Raw genomic sequence first — 18,827 nt, 5'->3', positions numbered from 1 at the left:
CTTTAACAACCACCAATCCTGCTTATTGGGCTCTACCACTTATATTCCCTCTGAAAAGTTCCCAGAATTCCAAATGTCATGCAATTACAGAAACCATCTGCAGCTGGAAAAACCATGCCTCTGCTAGAGCATGAGGCAAATCACAGTCAGCTACTGCATTCAGTCCAAAGCAGCTTCATATCCCCATACCTGGGATTAAAATGAAAAACATGTTTCTACAATATTTCTGTGATTTTTAAGGAAACCAGAATTCCAAAATTGTCACCAGAAATGTGTGCTTGATCACACGTAGACAGGAGGTACATAGGCAAGAAGTACAAATGCATCAGAATGTGTGCTACTCAGAAGTACAAATCATCAGGATATATGCTACTTGCCTTTGACTAGACAAAGATGGGAAATACATAGCCTGTGGGTTTTTGCCTTTGTAAGTCCCTTACTATGATTCAGACTCACATGTTAAATATGAGTCTCAGGTATGGAACTAGCCAGCATCCATAGTCCTCTCCAGTATTTGATAAAGCCTGTTTTAAATTTGGCTCAAAAATCATGGTACTAGTCTTATTCTTGCTCGGTATAATTCCAACTTCTTTAGTTACCTCTTTAGTTCCCTTAACATTTTATTTTTCCTGTGTCTATAGATAAGTACAGCAAAAACATTCCTTCCAAAACCAGTTTCTTGGAGTCAATACATATAAGTATCATGTTTTCAATAATTAACAAATAATTAAAATCAAGGAAGCAACTTTTGTTATAAGAGAAATGAAAAGCTCGGCTTGGGCTCTTTAGTCTTAGTAATAAAGGAATTTAAGAATTGACTCAAATAAAAACTCAAGGATAATTTTATTGCATTTAAAAATACAACTCTCCATCCCAGTCTCAGCTGCTGCCAAAAAAAAAAAGTATAGAAGAGGAAGTGGGAGGAAGTCATTTGAGCCTGCATGGAGGTTAGACACATGGCAGACAAGAAGCCACACAGCAATGAAGGAACTTAGAGGAAGAACCAGGAAGCCCAAGAATCAGAAAAGGCAAAAGTTTCAGCTATCTGAGGAATGAGGCCATGAAAGGAAGAATGGAAAGTTATTGTTTTTGTGTCACAAAGGACAGCTAAACCTTACAATGCCTCATAGAGACTACACTAGGCTACAGGTGGACTACACTAGGCTCCAGGTGGGTGAGGGGCATGAATATTCTGAGGAAAGTACAGTGCTTCACTAAAGGAGGTGACTGCACTAACTCATTAGTGCAACATGTTTTGGAAATGGGAAAGAAAGGAGGGAAAACAGTTTAATATTTGATTTATTAAACAAACCCTGAATATTTGAGGCCATTTGCTGAGGAGGTTGTGGGTCAGTATTGGAATGTCATCGGTCTTGTAGGCATCATCTATTTGTATATTGTCTTTCAGTCTCTTCTGAACACTTCCCATCTTGTAGAAGTTTGGTTAAAGTCTAGAGATCCAGATACTTTCCAACTGCGCATTTGTCATTATAGTCACTTCTATCCTGATATATTTTAATGACATTTTATTGTATTGCCACTGTGATCATGGAATAAGAAAATGAGAATGTAACAGAATTGAATTTGGATGCCCATGCCCAAAGCAAAACACAATGAAAGGTACACTTAGGGTGCTTCAGAACCAAAACCAGTTTTTCAATCCAGGCTGAAAGAACAAGCTCACAGATGCAAGGATCAAACCTACAAAGTCACATATCTTTTCTCTTAATACATAGGAGGTGTTTCTGCCTTACCTGTTGCATTGAGATAAGTGTGGAAAAAATGCTGGCTGTCAGGATTCCACCGTGACTAACACACAAAAAAAATCAAGACCAACATAATTATCAATATGTTAGCTTTGCCAATCAATTGATACATCACCTGAGTTTGATCTCAAGGAACCACGTAGTGGAAGAAAATGACTCTGGCAAGTTCTACTATAAAGTCCAGGGACATTGCTGTACACAAATACTGACAAAGACACAAAGACACACACACAAAGACACACACACACACACAGACACAGGAGGGGAGAGAGAGAGATAGATGATAGATAGATAGATAGATAGATAGATAGATAGATAGATGATAGATAGATAGATAGAGATACAAATAAATTCAATACAAATTAATTAATTAAAAACAAAAGAATCCTAACTGAGGTCACCTAGTGGTTTTCTCTGGACTCCTACTAGGATTACAGCTGATAAGATGAAGTCTTTCTCACAGGGATCTGGGAAGGTAAAATGTCTTTCCTGTAAATAAAGCCAACAACTTTCTTTGAGATTCTCAGGGATGTCTGCAGCAAGGAATGAAACTCTATCCAATGCTGTATTTACTTAGGAGTTAAGCCTGCTTTATTGTTTCTTTGACATAAATATTTATATATGAGAAGAACAAGAATTCTTTATCAGCAGCGTTTACAAAAATGTTTTTATTTTACCCAAATTCTGGATGGAATCCTTTCTCATCCTATGTCCCTATAATCTTCCAGTCTTTCTTTTCTGCCCCAAGCAATACATAGATTCACAAGAGAAAGTGTATACAAATGAATTCATGTACAGAGGGATATGCCAAGTAACCCCCAATAACTTACTGAGATCAAGACATATAATTTCCTATTGTTAAGGAGAGAGGATTGCTAAAATGGAAGCAATTTTGAAGGGTAATACATGATTTTTAAAGGAGTCAGGTTAAAAAAGAAAGTAATTTTTTAATACAAAGCTCCCTTGGCTCTTGAGGTAAGTGAGGACATAAATGGAAGAACTGAGTGACTTCACCAGGATCTCTAAGAAGAGAGAAATTCTCACTTCAATGTGATGGAGTGGAATTGATCACAAAGCATTGCTAAGGTTTTAGCTTTTCCACCCTTACATAAAATTATTTCCCTCCCTTTGTAAGCCAATCTTGATATAAGATGACTCCCTCATTTGGTAATTTCTATCTTGTTATCATTCATAAGGATTAAGGTTAAATGGAGATTCAATAGAAAGAAATAGTGTATGGGTTGTAGCTTTTCTCTTAGCTTTGTGAATTTCTATGTTAATAATTGGGTATGGCTTTTGGTGTCTTCGACGGTGGAAGGGTTGTCTTCTATGTAGGAACTTTAGGATTAGGCATTGTTAATTCTGAGAGAGTCCTGATAAGTGGGAACCCTGCCAACACACCCAAATGGAAGCGTGAGAGTGAATAACGCAGAAAGCATATTTAAATCAGTAGAAATACCTAGTGATGCCATAGATAACACAATGAAATCAGCATGTGTTCGAGGTGTTTTCAGAGGCAAGGGACCCAGACTCTAGAACTGAGTACAAAGGGAATACAGTGCTTCCCACTTGGAAAGATTTTCCCATTTTGCTTGAATTCCTGTCTATAAAGCAAACAGGGAGTTGACTGACAAAGGAAAGTAGAAATAAAAGGAAATGGGTTGAAGACACAATCCAATACCTCAAAGAAACTATGAGTTGTATTTTCTGGTTTTAGAGAGGAAAAAGCATGGCTGAGTTTAGCAAGGGGCCCTGGTGTAGGGATATATCATGTGATCAAGTTCATGATGGGAGGGTTCAGATCCTGGGGATAATTAAATGAGATGTTTGTACAGGCAAATAAGAAAAGATAGAGAAGGAGCTAGGGACCACAGGAACTATTTGTAGAGTGGCTTCATTAATGTTTCTCTAGTCATGAAATATATATATATGTATATATGTATATATATATATATATATATATATATATATATATATAGAGAGAGAGAGAGAGAGAGAGAGATTATGGAATATTTGGGGTTTTTTTGACAAGTAGAATAAGTATAATGCAGGGGGTGCTTCTTTGTGGGACACCAAGAAGATTTGTTTCAATACCTGCTTTGGACATAATAAAAGACTGTGCTCACTCATATTTGACCTTATCTGTTTGACTTTGGGCTAGAAACAAAGAGAAAACCACAGCAGTTGTTGTTGTAATAATATAAAAATGAAAGGGTATCTTTTATCCCTAGGTCCAGCACCACAGTGCCCCAAGATATCTGCTAGATATCTTAATCTCAGTCAGCGAAGCCTCTCACACACTTTGCTCCATCCCCTAACATACTGACAGCAATCTCTCTACCTATCTAGTTCCCAAGGCAGGTTTCCATGCCAGAAACACACAACCCAATTCTGTGCCAGCCCAGACTAGCTGCCCCACACTCCCTTACACTTAAATCTACACAGAAAAGACCACACAACACATTAACTTTTGACTCAATTGATAAGATATAATTGCCTACCTAAATATACAAAGCCCTGTACACATCCATCCCTTAAGAACATTCATAACAACCTGTAAAAGTACAGCATGGAATCTTAATATCAGCCTACATATTGTCTCCTCCAACTCACTCCTCCTCCTCTTCCTTCAAACATTTCTCTCACCCATCCTTCCTTCTCGTCCAATAACAGGCCTCAATCTATTTTGTACCTGCCTCACCTGTGACATCATCCCACATTTCACCCTTTTTGTCTAGTTAAAAAACTTTTCTCTCAAATATAAGCTGAGCACTACTATTATCATTTAGTAATTAAAAGCATAAAATATATCTAACACCCAGTCCAACACTTTATCAGTTAAACAGAACATTTAGTGATCCATTCCGGCTTAAGAAAGGCTTAAAATCTATATTATATGTTGGCTAGCTTGTATATCTGATAACTATACAATAAAATATGTATTTTCAGAGTTAAAACAGCCTGATAGGCTATGAGTCTATAATCAGTCTTCAACCCTGTCATAAATCTGAGAAGGACCAAATATCTATACACATAGGAAGCCTAACATGGCTTCCAGAACTGAGAGGATGTAGAGACAAATCTCCACTAGCGTAGTCCTCTGTTAGCAACATGTAAGCGCAAGTCTTCAGTCTTCTGACCCAAAATCAACTGTCAGACTGTTGAAATGCAGATTTTGAAGGGCTGATCACCCCGTCTTGGCTTGGCTTATCAGTCAACCATTCTGCATAATCTGTCCTTTTCTGGACAGTATTAGTCTGCAGATGAAACAGGCAGTTTTGTCCAGTGGCTGCCCAGCCACAAAGTATTACCTCATGTAGAGGTAGCGATGTTCAACTTGTTCATTAAATCTGCCAAAGGAGAACTGTTAGGAGCAGATATGTCTCAACAAAAGATAAATAACCTTAAAGATCAAATTTTATGGATTTCTGAAGTTTTTGAAAAACATCTATCTACATAAGGCAACCTGGACTGTTGTCTTTATATCTTAAGTATTATCTTGAAAGTTCTCTCAGAAACTCAGAGCCATGAATTTGTTATTTGACCCTTAACTCACATGTGTAATCAACTCAGAAGTTTGTAATGACATCAATAGAAGGACTGGCTTTAAACACTGTACTTTTAAACTTTTTGACAAATAAATTCTATACCAAAACAAAGATATGATTTTAGCTTAGTTAACAAATGAGATTATGACTGTATAATTCAATCTAGCTAATTCCTCCCTCTTTTTTTTTTTTTGGTTCTTTTTTTCGGAGCTGGGGACCGAACCCAGGGCCTTGCGCTTCCTAGGTAAGCGCTCTACCACTGAGCTAAATCCCCAGCCCCATAATTCCTCCCTCTTAAATTACAACTATTTCTAAATTCCTCATAAAAACAACTTTAGAATAACCAATTTCAGCCCCCCAAAAGTCTAGGGAATTGGGATGACAGCTCCTCCATAACTTCTTCAAGCTGTACATGGGCATTGAGATATCCTTAGGGGTAGGGAGTAGGAAGAATGAAGCAAATGTTGTAGCCAATGTGTCCTGACTGGACCCAGCTGAAAGTCCTTGAGACCAGGAATCCAAGTAGGCACACTCTGCAAAATACAACTCTCAAGACAAAAGTTTAGAATCCAGATATCTTTTTTATTCTCCTGAATCAATTTTTTCAGGCTTTCTACTGTTATCAAATCTGATCAGTATGACTCTGTGAGATTTCCAGACCCTAATCACATTTTTTAAAAACACAACGATAAAATCTTTTTCCCAAAATACTTTGTTCCTTAGTCTGTAACCAGAAAAGTTTTTATCTTGCACTCTCTCCCACAGTAATAATATAACCATAAAACTCAAAGTCACACCCATTATGAATATTAAACAATTTTTCAAAAAGGAAGTAAGATGAACAATGAGCCTGATAGCCTTTTGTACTCAATGATATCCAGAAATGAGCCCAAAATTCCCATGGAGCCCACGTTAAGAGAATCTGAGCTTCCTGTTGTGGTAAATTTCAAAAGTAACCACAAGCCCTCTCTAGCCAGCATCAGTGAGCCATATGGCCTTTAGCAGGGTAATTTATAAAACAAACTAAACACCATATATCAATTCTAATACCAATAAGCAACGTATCCAACCAGGACTATAGCCCAAAATATATCTCTACTCAGATTTTTATTTAACCTTAATAAGTTCTATAATATATGTCTGTATTCACTCTGCCTGGTGTTACAGATATTTATCACAACTCCCTACTTGTAGTTAGTGACTAATTTTCCTATCTAAGTTCTGAACCATGGATAAAAATCCCGATGTGATTTGGGGAATCTCTTTACTCTCTTCTTTCTAAAAATAAGCTTAATCACCTTTTAATAAACCTGTCATTAAGAAGTATTTTGTCTAACTAGGATTTCAACCCAAAATTCCTGTGGAGCCCCATTAAAAGGAATGTGAGTATCCTGAAAAACCTTTCTAAACAACTTTCTTTTAAAAAGCAGCTTTTAATCTCTAAGTCTCTGATCTGCCATTACTTATCACACAGCAGGGGACCTACAGTCTGCCAGCCCAGGCTGCTTCCCTGTTTCTTTGTTTAAACCCACCCCACCCCCATCATGTTGGCTCGCCATCTGTTGTCTTTTATACCCACTAGGTCCGGCACCATAGTGCCCCAAGATATCTGCTAGATATCTTATTCTCAGTCAGCAAAGCCTCTCACCTGCTTTGCTTCATCCCCTATCACACTGTGGGAGGCCTCTCTCTGAGCCTGGCAGCAATCTCTCTACCTATCTAGTTCCCAAAGCAGGTTTCCATGCCAGAAACACACAGCCCAACTCTGTGGCAGCCCAGACTAGCTGCCTCACACTCCCTTACACTTAAATCTACACATAAAAGACCACATAACACATTAACCTTTGACCCAATTGATAAGATATAATTGCCCACCTAAGCATACAAAGCCCTATACACATCCATCCCTTAAGAGCATTCATCACAACCTGAAAAGATACAGCATGGAATCTTAACATCAGCCTCCATATTGTCTCTGCTAACTCCCTCCTCCTCTTCCTTTCCTGCCTCCTCCTCTTCCTTCATACTTTTCTCCTGCCTATCCTTCTTTCTAGTCCGATACAAGCCTGAATCTATTTGGTACCTGCCTCACCTCTGACATCATGCCACAGCACTTGCAAGTTATGAGTCATAATTTGATTATTTAGACTGAATGACACAGAGGAGAGAAGCCAATGTGGGTTTTTTGGGGAGTTCTCCTAGAGGAGGCACATCATCTGCAGGACCAATGCCCAGAAGTAAGTCTCCTAGAGGAGGAGGAGACAGGAATTTTAAATTTAATTGAAATTCCAAAACAGGATGTTTTGGTCTTTGAATGAATTAAATTTTAATGAACTAATAGGAACTGAGATATAGTTCAATGTTGATAAAGAGGTGTTGTAGTAATATCTAATCTCAAATTAGGGTCTCTACCCTGCCATTGAACATTAAGATCCTAAGTAAAAGGCACATAACCAGCCTGCACTGAGAGCTGACCCTGTCCCACAGTTCTCTGTACACAGATCCTATGGGGAGATAACAGGACTCTCAGAAGTGTGGACAGCTCTGAGAGCACAGATGAAACCACAACTTCTACTCACATACCTGGTTCAAGAAGAACCCACCTGGTGCCCTCTGGCCACAGGAACTGAGGAGATGCCCATGCCCAGAGCCGACCTCTTTACCCAGATCCTGCTGGGAGAAAGCTGGTCTCTAGGAATGCTGACATACAGGCTTAGAGGAGGGTCAAGCCACTGTCAGAGACAGTAAGACCAGCTAACACCAGAGATAATTAGATGGTGAGAGGCAAGTACAAGAACTTAAGTAACAAAAACCAAGACTACTTGGTATCATCAGAACCCAGTTCTCCCACCGAGATGTAAAATCACATCTCATGATGATGATAGAGGAATTTAAAAGGACATAAATCATTCCCTTAAAAAAATGCGGGAGAACACAGATAAACAAGTAGTCCTTAAGTAGGATACACACAAATCCCTTAATGAATTATAGGAAAACACAAAGAGTTGAAGGAATTGAACAAAACCATCCAAGATCTAAACTTGGAAAGAGAAACAACAAAGGAACCACAAAGGGAGACAATCCTGGAGACAGAAAACCTAAAAGTTCAGGAGTCATAGACACAAGAATTACCAATAGAATACAAGAAATAGAAGAGAGAATCTCAGGGGCAGAAGATACCACAGAAAACATTGACATAAACACCAAAGAAAATACAAACTACAAAAAGCTCCTAACCCAAAACGTCGAGGAAATCCAAGTCACAATGATCAGATCAAAACTAGGACTGATAGGCATAGAAGAGAGTGAAGATTCTCAACTTAAAGAGACAGTAAATTTCTTCAACAAAATTATAGAAGAAAATTTCCCTAACCTAAAGAAAGAGATGCCTATGAACACACAAGAAACCTATAGAATTCCAAATAGATTAGATCAGAAAAGAAATTCCTCCTGTCAAATGATAGTCAAAATACCAAATGCACACACACAAAAACAATGTTAAAAGCAGTAAAGGAAAGAGGTCAAGTAACACGTAAAGGCAGACTTATCAGAATTAAACCAGACATCTCACCAGGCACAGTAAAAGCCAGAAGATCCTGGGAAGATGTCATACACACCCTAAGAGAACACAAATGTCAGTCCAGGCTACTATTCCCAGCAAAACTCTCAATTAACAGATATTTATAGTCCATTTCATCCTAAAACAAAAGAATATACTTTCTTTTCAATACATCATGGTACCTTCTCCAAAATTGACCATATAATTGATTACAAAATAGGTGTCAACAAATACAAAGAGACTGAAATAACCTTATACATCCTATCAGACCAGCACAGTCTAAGGCTGGTCTTCAATAACAACAAAAATGACAGAAAGCCGACATAGACATGGAAGTTGAAACAATGCACTACTCAGTAATAACTTGGTCAAGAAAGAAAGAAGAAAGAAATTAAAGAAAATTTAGAATTTAATGACAATGTAGGCACATCATATCCAAATAAAAGCAGTGCTATGCGGAAAACTAATAGCTCTGAGTGCCTCCAGAAAGGAACTGGAGAAAGCATACAGTAGCAGCTTCATGGCACACCTAAAAGCACTAGAACAAAAAGAAGAAAATACAAACAAGAGTAATATATGGCAGAAAATAAACTCAGGATTGAAATCAACCAAGCAGAAACAAAAAGAACTATACAAAGATTCAACAAAACCTGGACTTGGTTCTTTGAGAAAATCAACAAGATAGATAAACCCTTAGCCAGACTAAACAGAGGGTACGGAGTGTCCAAATTAACAAAATAAGAAATGAAAATGGAGACATAACAACAGAATCTGAGGAAAAGATCATCAGATCCTACAACAAAAGCCTATAATGAACAAAACTGGAAAATCTGGAGAAAATGAACAATTTTCTAGACAGATACCAGGTACCAAAGTTAAATCAGGACCAGATAAACCATCTGAACAACCTAATAACTCCTAAAGAAATAGAAGCAGTCTTTATAGGTCTCCCAACCCAAAAAAGCCCAGGACCAGATGAGTTTAGTGCAGAGTTCTATCAGACCTTTATAAAAGACCTAATACCAATATCATACAAACTATTTCACAAAAGAGAAATAGAAGGAACACTACCCAATTCCTTCTATGAAGCCACAATTATGCTTATACTTAAGCCACACAAAGACGCAACAAAGAAAATTTCAGACCAATTTTACTTAATTAATATTGATGCAAAAGTACTTGATAAAATACTTTAGAAAATTTAATCCAGGAACACGTAAAAATGGTCATTCACCATGATCAAGTGGGCTTCCTAAATCCCTGGGATGGTTCAATATATGGAAATCCATCGACATGATCCGCTATATAAACAAATTCAAAGAAAAAAACCACATGATCATTACTTTAGATGCTGAGAAAGCATTTAACATAATTCAACACTCCGTCATGTTAAAAGACTTGGAAAAATCAGGAATTCAAGGTACATACTTAAACATAGTAAAAGCAATATAGAGTAAACCAGTAGCTAACATCAAATTAAATGGAGAGAAACTTCAAGCAATCCCTCTAAAATCAGGGACTAGACAAGGCTGCCCACTCACTCCCTACCTATTAAATATATTCCTTGAATTTCTAGCCAGAGCAATCAGAAAACAAAAGAAGGTCAAAGGGATACAAATAAAAAAGGAAGAAGTCAAAATACCACTACTTGCAGATGATATGATATGATATGATATGATATGATATGATATGAGGTCACTTAAGTGACCCCAAAAGTTCTACCAGAGAACTACTAAGCCTGACAAACAACTTCAGCAATATGACTGGGTATAAAATTAACTCAAACAAATCAGTAGCCTTCCTCTACTCAAAGGTTAAACAGGCTGAGAAAGAAATTAGGAAAATGACACCTTTCACAATAGTCCCAAATAACATGAAATACCTCATTTTGACTCTAATCAAGCAAGAGAAAGATCTGTATGACAAGAATATCAATTCTCTGAAGAAAGAAATAGAAGATCTCGGAAGATGGAAAGATCTGCCATGCTCATGGATTGACAATATTAATATAGTAAAAATGACAGTCTTGCCAAAAGCAATCTACAGATTCAATGCAATCCCCATCAAAATTCCAACTCAATTCTTTATAGAGTTAGAAACAGCAATTTGCAAATTCATTTGGAATAACAAAAAGCCCAGGATAGGTAAAACTATCTTTAACAATAAAAGAACTCCATCCCTGGTATCAAGTCATATTTCAGAGCAATAGTGATAAAACTTCAAGGTATTGGAACAGAGACAGGGAGGTAGATAAATGGAATAGAATTGAAGACCCAGAAATGGACCCACACACCTTGATCTTTGACAAAGGAGCTAAATCCATTCAATGGAAAAAAGATAGCATTGTCAACAAATGGTGCTGGTTCAACTGGAGGTCAGAATGTAGAAGAATGCAAATTGATCTACTCTTATCTCCTTGTATAAAGCTCAAGTCCAAGTGGATAAAGGACCTCCATGTAGAACCAGGTACACTCCAACTAATAGAAGAGAAAGTGGGGAAGAACCTTGAACACATGGACACTGGGGAAATGTTCCTGAACAGAACACCAATCACTTATGCTGTGACCAAGAATTGACTAACGGGGCTTCATAAAATTGCAAAGCTTCTGTAAGGTAAAGGACACTCTCATTAAGACAAAATGCCAATCAACAGATTGAGAAAAGAATTTTTCCAATCCTACATTTTATAGAGGGCTAATACCCAATAGATACAAAGAACTCAGGTTTAGACTCCAAAGAATCAAATAACCCTATTAAAAAAATGGCATACAGAGCTAAACAAAGAATTCTCAACTGAGGAATATTGAATGGCTGAGAAGAATCTAAAGAAATGCTCATCATCCTTAGTTATTAGGGAAATGCTAATCAATACAACCCTGAGATTCTACCTCACACCAGTCAGAATGGCTAAGATCAAAAACTCAGGTGACAACAGGATGGGGAGGATATAGAGAAAGAGAAATACTCCTTCATTGTTGGTGAGATTGCAAGTTGGTACAACCACTCTGGAAACCAGGTTCCTCAGAATATCAGACATAATACTACCTGAGGACCCAGCTATACCACTCCTAAGCATATACCCAAATGATGCTCCAACATATAACAAGGACACATCCTCCACTATGTTCATAGCAGCCTTATTTATAATAGGCAGAAGATGGAAAATACCCAGATGTCCCTTAACAGAGGAATGGATACAGAAAATGTGGTACATCTACACAATGGAGTACTACTCAGCTAATAAAAACAATGACTCCATGAAATTCATAGGCAAATGGGTGGAACTAGAAAATATTATTCTGAGTGAGGTAACCCAATCACAAGAAAGCACACATGGTATGCAATCACTGATAAGTGGATATTAGCCCAATAGCTTGGATTACCCAATGATACAATCCACAGACCACATGAAGCTCAAGAAGAAGGATTACCAAAGTGCAGGTGCTTCACTTCTTCTTAGAAGGGGGAACAAAAATATTCATAGGAGGGGATATGGAGTCAAGGTTTTGAGTAGACACTGAAGGAAAGGCCAGTCATAGACTGCCCCACCTGGGGATCCAGAGCATACACATACAGCTACCGAACCCAGACAATATTGCTTATGCTAAGAAGTGCACACTGACAGGTGCCTGATATAGTTGTCTCCTAAGAAGATCTGCCAGAGCATGACATATACAGAGCCAGATGCTTGCAGCCAACCATTGAACTGAGAACAGGGTCTACATAGGTGGAGTTAGAGAAAGTATTAAAGGAGCTGAAGGGGTTTGCAACCCCAGAAGAACAACATTTCCAACAAAGCAGAGCTCCCAGGGACTAAACCACCATCCAAAGACTACACATGGACAGACCCATGACTCCAACTGCATATGTGGCAGAGGATGGCCTTGTTGGCCACCAATGGGAGGAGAAGTCCTTGGTCCTTCCAAGGCTGTACCCCCAGTGTGAGGGAATGTCAGGGTGGGGAGGCAGGAATTGGTGGGTGGCTGGGTAAGGGAACACCCTCATGGAAGAGGGGGAGGAGTGGGATATGTTGGTTATAGACAGGAAACTGGAAAAGCATATAACATTTGAAATGTAAAGAAAAATATCCAGTAAAAAGACACATAACCTTTATATCTACAATAAGCCATGATACTTACTAGATATTGGCAAACATCTACCCTCTAAGCTATTAGAAATTACTTTGCTATCAATAGTCCCAGATTATAACTTGCCATGCTCCACCTGGACCATTCTAAACTCCAATTGGCCAGTCCTCTTGGCCATGTAATCATAACTCACTTAATCTATTATGTTTCTCCTCTTTCCATCTTCTTCTCTTCCCTCCTTGTCATGGTCTCCTCAGACCCCAAGCCCAGCAAGCCCAAAACACCTATCTCTTAGTGCCCACCTATTGGCTATAGGCATCTTTATTCACTAATCAGGCATAATTTGGGTGGCAAAGTTACATATCTTCACTTGGGTAATTGAAGATTCTTATCTCTGGAAGCAATTAGGTCTTGGGGGCCAGTATTTAGTATTACATTATATAGCAAAATACCAAACCTCAACAGAAAGGGAGAGTTAAAGAGACAGGAAATATTTCTTACCATTTGCTTGGTGTGCTATGAAATCTAAATCTTTAAGGCATAATTTTGGACCATTGACTGCCGTAATCTACTATACTGTGGCCATGAAGCACTACGAAGGAAAACTTATTACTTATGATTAATATAATGCTCAGGATAAAGAATTTAAATTTGTCAAACATCTAAAGTGAGAATCTTTAGGTGACTGAGATTGAGCAGTACTCTCAAGTAAGATGAAAACAAGTAAACAAAGAAAAAGAAGGAAATATCCTTGTGAGTTCCACATTCCCTTTTGGGAAATATAGTCAAATCCACATTGCACAGCAGCATTCTTAACTTTCACATTCAGCAGCTCTGTGCAAATGCAAGCCCTGATCTAGCACTAGGATGTTTGGGTTTTTGGGCATTGAGATGGAATGTCTCTGGCAAACCTAACCCACCAGAGGGCAAGACACCTGGGGGACAGTCGCTAATGATATTGGCACTGGAGAATATAAATGACAAGAAGACCTCCTTGTGAAGATGCAGAGTACAAGGGCAAGGGCAGGAATGAGTTCTGGAGGCAACACAGCTAGATAACTCTCAAATATTTTATTCCCACATAAATTAGATAGTAGAGAGATGGGTGGGTTTTAGAGAGATGCAAAGGTGTATCATCCTTCTCAGACAAAAGTTCATTAACATTGCTGGGCACAGTGAGACTGAAGGGAGAACTTTAGGCCTGAGAGACAAAGACAAAAAAGGCCTTATTTTAAGATCTCTTTACAGGAAGGTAGAGAGGAAGAAGCTCTTACATTGCAGGTAATACAGGTGTAAAAAAAAGTGATCTGTGAGATGGGGTACATAGGACTTAGACTCTGACAGGGGTCACAGAGATACTGGATTGTAAGAGTCCGTCGGAAGATCCCCCACTCAATAAGGCCACAGAGAGTGGAATTGCTGCAATCCACAAAGAATTATTGTTCCAATGTACGTTGGAGTCCCCCAGCACACAGGCAAGAGGAGACTCTGAACTCACAAAGCACACACGTTTTATAAACATTTTGGCGGGGAATTTAGTGGTCGCCTGAGTTAGACGGCTATGATTGGTTACCCTGAGCAACATTTAAAATTATCGGGCAACTTGAATGGGAAGGTTGTCTCCTTCTTTTGGTCCAGTCCTGACCATCTTGTTGAATTTGTGATATTTCCTGGCATTGCTTTTCTGCAAGTCACTTCCTTCTCTGTCCTCACCCTAGGCAGGATGGTTCCCTGTTTAGGTCATTTCCTTATCTGTCCTTATCCCAGGCAGGGTGGTTCCCTGTTTAGATCTTTCCTTATCCATCCTTACCCCAGGCAGTCATGGGCAGAATGGAAGGTTTTAGTTGGACTGTGAGCCCCCATCCTTGGTGGTGGGGAACTGCCCTGCTATTTCTGACGGGTTCTCACAGGATAATCAAGTGAGACTGGTTATATACTGACCACAGTCAAGTTGCCATGGATCCTGGGAAGAAGAGTGTTTTGGGTTTGTTTCCAGCAATGTTTGAAGCCTTCCTGTGTGAGAAGTGCTTTTTAACATCAAAGGTTGGTAGCTCACCAAAGGCCAATATTCCATAAATCTTCTTACCTTGTAAAGTTTTATGCAAAGGAATTTAAATCTTTAATCTGTCTCACCTGGTAAAACTTGTGAACCCAAACCTCCCCTCACCAACATTCTGGCCTGGAACAGCTGTTCTCTTCTCCTTCTACCCTGTTTTCCTTCATTTAAATTACACTGGTTCTTTAAAAATTAGCCAGCTGGGAATGACTGTGTGGTCAGTACCCAAACAAAGGGAAAAAAGCAGGCTTTGCCACCAGCATTGGGCCCTGATGTGCTTGTTAGGTCAGCTTACCTTTTTGGCAAAAAAAAAAAAAAAAAAAACTTCCTTTCCAGTTAATTCCATTTTGTTCGTGTTTGTTTGCTGGGCATAGAGAGTGCTTCCAGTGCCTGTTTAGGGGCTAATAGGCTTGGGTAGTTCCACGTACTTAACTTCATCTCCTTGGCTGAACAGTCTATAGGTACTTTTTCTCTATACCAAGACATGCATGTTTGTTGTAAGTGAAGGTGCATCAAAACCACAGAACTAGACCACTCCATAGGTAGAAACAAAATGTATTGGTTAACTGTCAAGTTTTTCTTTGGGGCTGGGAGTTAAGGGAGAAGGAAAATGGCAGAAAAGCAAGTGGTCTTTGAGCAGATACTGAATACTCAGAATGACTAGGAGCTAGAAAACTAGATGCCCTTGCCGAGGTAGTTCACCTTTGGGGAATGGATTAAGGGAGATTCTTGGAGGAATAATTAAGGTATCTTACCTTACTGGCTTCCAAGATTTTCTTTCCTGATAAACAAACCTTCCTTCCACCTACTCTAGGAGATAACTGGGAATGCTGAACTTGGGCTTCTGTTTACCTGGTCAAAGTCCATTCTGTTAAGGACATTGTCATTAATATAGCCATTTTGGGCATTTGCTTTGGACCTAATGTTTGTGTTACTTGCTGAAGCCCACACTTAAATCTAAAGTGTGTATCTCTATTTAAAAGACCCAGTGTTGCCTGGTGGTGGTAGCACATGCCTTTATTCCTACCACTCAGGTGGTAGAGACAGGCAGATTTCTGTGAGTTGGAAAAAAGCCTGGAAAATAAAGTGAGTTCCAGAACAGCCAGGGCTCCACAGAAACTGTCTTGAGAAACAAAAGGAAGAAGAAGGAAAAGAAGAACAAGAGGAGGAGGAACAGGAAGAAGAGGATGAAAAGGAACAAGAGGAAGAGGAAATAAATCTAATGTTGCTTCACACTGACCCATTCTGATTCTTAGGTATAGGCAAAATCTGCCTTTATCAGTATGGACAAGTCCCTCAAACTGTAGGTGAACTTGTCAGGCTGTATAGCTGTAGTTGACACATGTACACTAGAGAAAATCGGAAAATATAATTTACACATGAGATTTGGTTGGTTTTTTTGTTGGTTGGTTTTTTGAAAGAATATTTACTTTACACATTACTGGTAGGTACCTTAAACTTTGTTTTTTTGTTGAACTCAACAAGAGTTAATTCTCTCTGTCACTGTTTGTGTTGTTGCAGAAGATCTGGATGACTTAAGGATGGAGGGTGTAACCAGCCTGGTGCTTTCGGGGAGCAAATTTAACCAAGGTCGTCCTGCTCACCCTGCCGAGCCACAGGCCAAAGTTACACTGAACATCTGTTCAAGGTGTGCCAGGTAAAACTTCTATTTGGTGTGTGGTATATCTAAGATTTTGTTGCAAAGAGGGTACTTTGCAATAAACACGGTTTTCCTAATTACTTTTGTTCTGACATTGGCAAAGGAGTTAGTTTTGCAGTTTATCCTTGTTCACAAGGCTACTTGGACCAAAAATTAATCAAAGAATTTAGATTGTCTTCACAGCTTGAGATTGTGTTGAGTCTTGGAGTCTCTGCAATTCCTTCCTTTTCTGCTCATTTCACTTTCCAGAGAAGATTCAGCAAGCTCTGAACATTCAGAATCACCTTTAAAACACTTTTCTAAAAAGAGTTTGTTCAGGTATAGTTCAAATTCTGGTGTTATTGGCTTTTTAGCCTGGCCTCATCCTGTTCACCTCCTGGTAAGAATTTAATCAGCTCGAGGCTTCCCAGTTTTGGCAGCTGGAAGCAATCTTTGCCAACACTGCATGTGGTCCAAGAAGCAGCTTGGTTACTGCCAAGTCAGTTCTGGGCTAGAGGCAACTCACCAAATAGCACCAATTCATTCTTTTGTAGAAACTAAATCTCATTTGCACAGGGCTTTTAAGTCTGTTTAAATGATAAAACAAGCCTCCTAACCCTTATGTAAATGGCTCAGATTAGCAAGGACAATGTAGTAGCTGGCCAATTTTACCTCTTCTTTCTGTCTGTCTGGTCTATTGTGCTCTGTGAGAGGGGATTAGTTGCTTGGAAATTCGGAAGGGGTAAGGATAGGAAAATCAAATCCGATTCTTGTAGCTTTTCCTCTTTGCTTTTTACTCCTTCTGAATTTTTATTTTAATTGTCACTGGCTTAGAAAAACCTAAAGGAAAACCTTCAGAAATCAGGGGAAGATATTTGAAGACATCAAGAAAAAGAGCAAAGCGCAGTACAGTGCAAACAGGAGTGGGAACACCGCCTGGGTTGTGCAGTGCTTAGTTTTATATTTTTATTATCACTGTGAAGAAAACACTTAATTTTTCTATAATGACGTCTGTCATTATAGGTTGTCTATGGAAGAGGTCTTTAGCATTTTGTTTTAAACTTTGTATAACTACAGTTTGACTAGATTGAGTTGATGCTTTCCATAACAACTGCAGGCCTGTTGGGTACACTAAGAGAGGATGCCTGTCCAAACATCTTGCTAAACTATAAAGATAACAATTACCTACTAAGCTGAGAGAACACCGAGCACACACTTAGCTTTTTATCATGCTGCTTTCAGAATGATGGAGTTGGATTATATTCACAGACAGTCTGTGTTTAAAGTGAATCCTTAACTGAATTTATTCAAGAAATACTCAACCAAGTAGTATTTGGTTATTGATGTGTCAGGAAGAGAGTGCGGATGGAAGTACTTGGAAGGCCAGAATCAATAAAGCATTTTAATAAAGGATATGTGCTGTATGAGAAAAAGAAACCGAGGGCGAATTCTCAGAGAAAACTGCCTCCTGAGAAGAAATTGAGGGCCTATTACAATGGTTAAGAACTTATTCAGTCTTTCCTCAGGAGTCTTCTGCGTTGGGTCCTCTGTGGGAAAGTAAGAACTAGCTAGACTCCTCACTATCTTCTTAGATAGTAAATTTCTCCATTCAGTACCCAGCTGAGGCAGGGTTAAGTAGGGGTTAGGACCTAATTGTTTGTATAATGCTCTTTGAAGGGGAAGAGGATGACAGGAAATCCCTTAAGACAGACACCTTCTTGCCTCAGGTGAGCATATAGGAGTGGAGTATACTAGGATCCAAGGTATCCCTTGTCCTCTCAAGTCATTCTGTGTCAATGGCTTCTGAATTCTTAATCTTCCAAAGTGACAGAAAACATTTTGCAGACAAGGTGGGTGAGTTTCAGAAAAGAATTTTATTGTAGGCAAGTGCATTAAAAAAAAGGGGGGGGGCAAGCAGAATTTATGCGTAAGAGGGGGTGGGTTCCAAGAAAGGCTTGCCATTGTTGGAAGTAAAGTTACAGTTATTTAGAAAGAAACCCCAACAAGAAAAAGTTTACTTCTTATATGTATACTACTCACAGAGGCAAAAGACCAAATGCCCAGTACACACGGACAGAAAGTTCAGTTGCTTTTTATGCTTTTTATGTAGGTGGTATCATTCTCCTTTTGGCTAGGGTCCCGCCTCATAGTCTTTTGTGATTGGCTAATCT

The 18,827-nt window shown here is 38.9% G+C and overlaps 1 protein-coding gene across 9 annotated transcripts in view; it reads left to right on the top strand.

Moving 5' to 3' along the window:
- C5h8orf34 (similar to human chromosome 8 open reading frame 34) overlaps positions 1 to 18,827 on the top strand; it is a 539,213-nt gene that overhangs the window by 319,771 nt on the left and 200,615 nt on the right. For 5 of the 9 annotated variants that reach the window (NM_001109259.2, XM_017593564.3, XM_017593562.3 and 2 more), the window contains one exon: positions 16,539 to 16,674. In NM_001109259.2, coding sequence (NP_001102729.2) covers positions 16,539 to 16,674 — 136 coding nt within the window. The remainder of the gene's footprint in view (positions 1 to 16,538; positions 16,675 to 18,827) is intronic. The other 4 variants (XM_063288168.1, XM_017593563.3, XM_017593561.3 and 1 more) reach the window with 2 other exon arrangements.

The sequence above is a fragment of the Rattus norvegicus genome, chromosome 5 (genome assembly GCF_036323735.1).
Source record: "Rattus norvegicus strain BN/NHsdMcwi chromosome 5, GRCr8, whole genome shotgun sequence".
NCBI lineage: Eukaryota > Metazoa > Chordata > Mammalia > Rodentia > Muridae > Rattus > Rattus norvegicus.
Note: the sequence above shows the minus strand (reverse complement) of the source record. Positions and strands in the feature narration are given on the sequence as shown.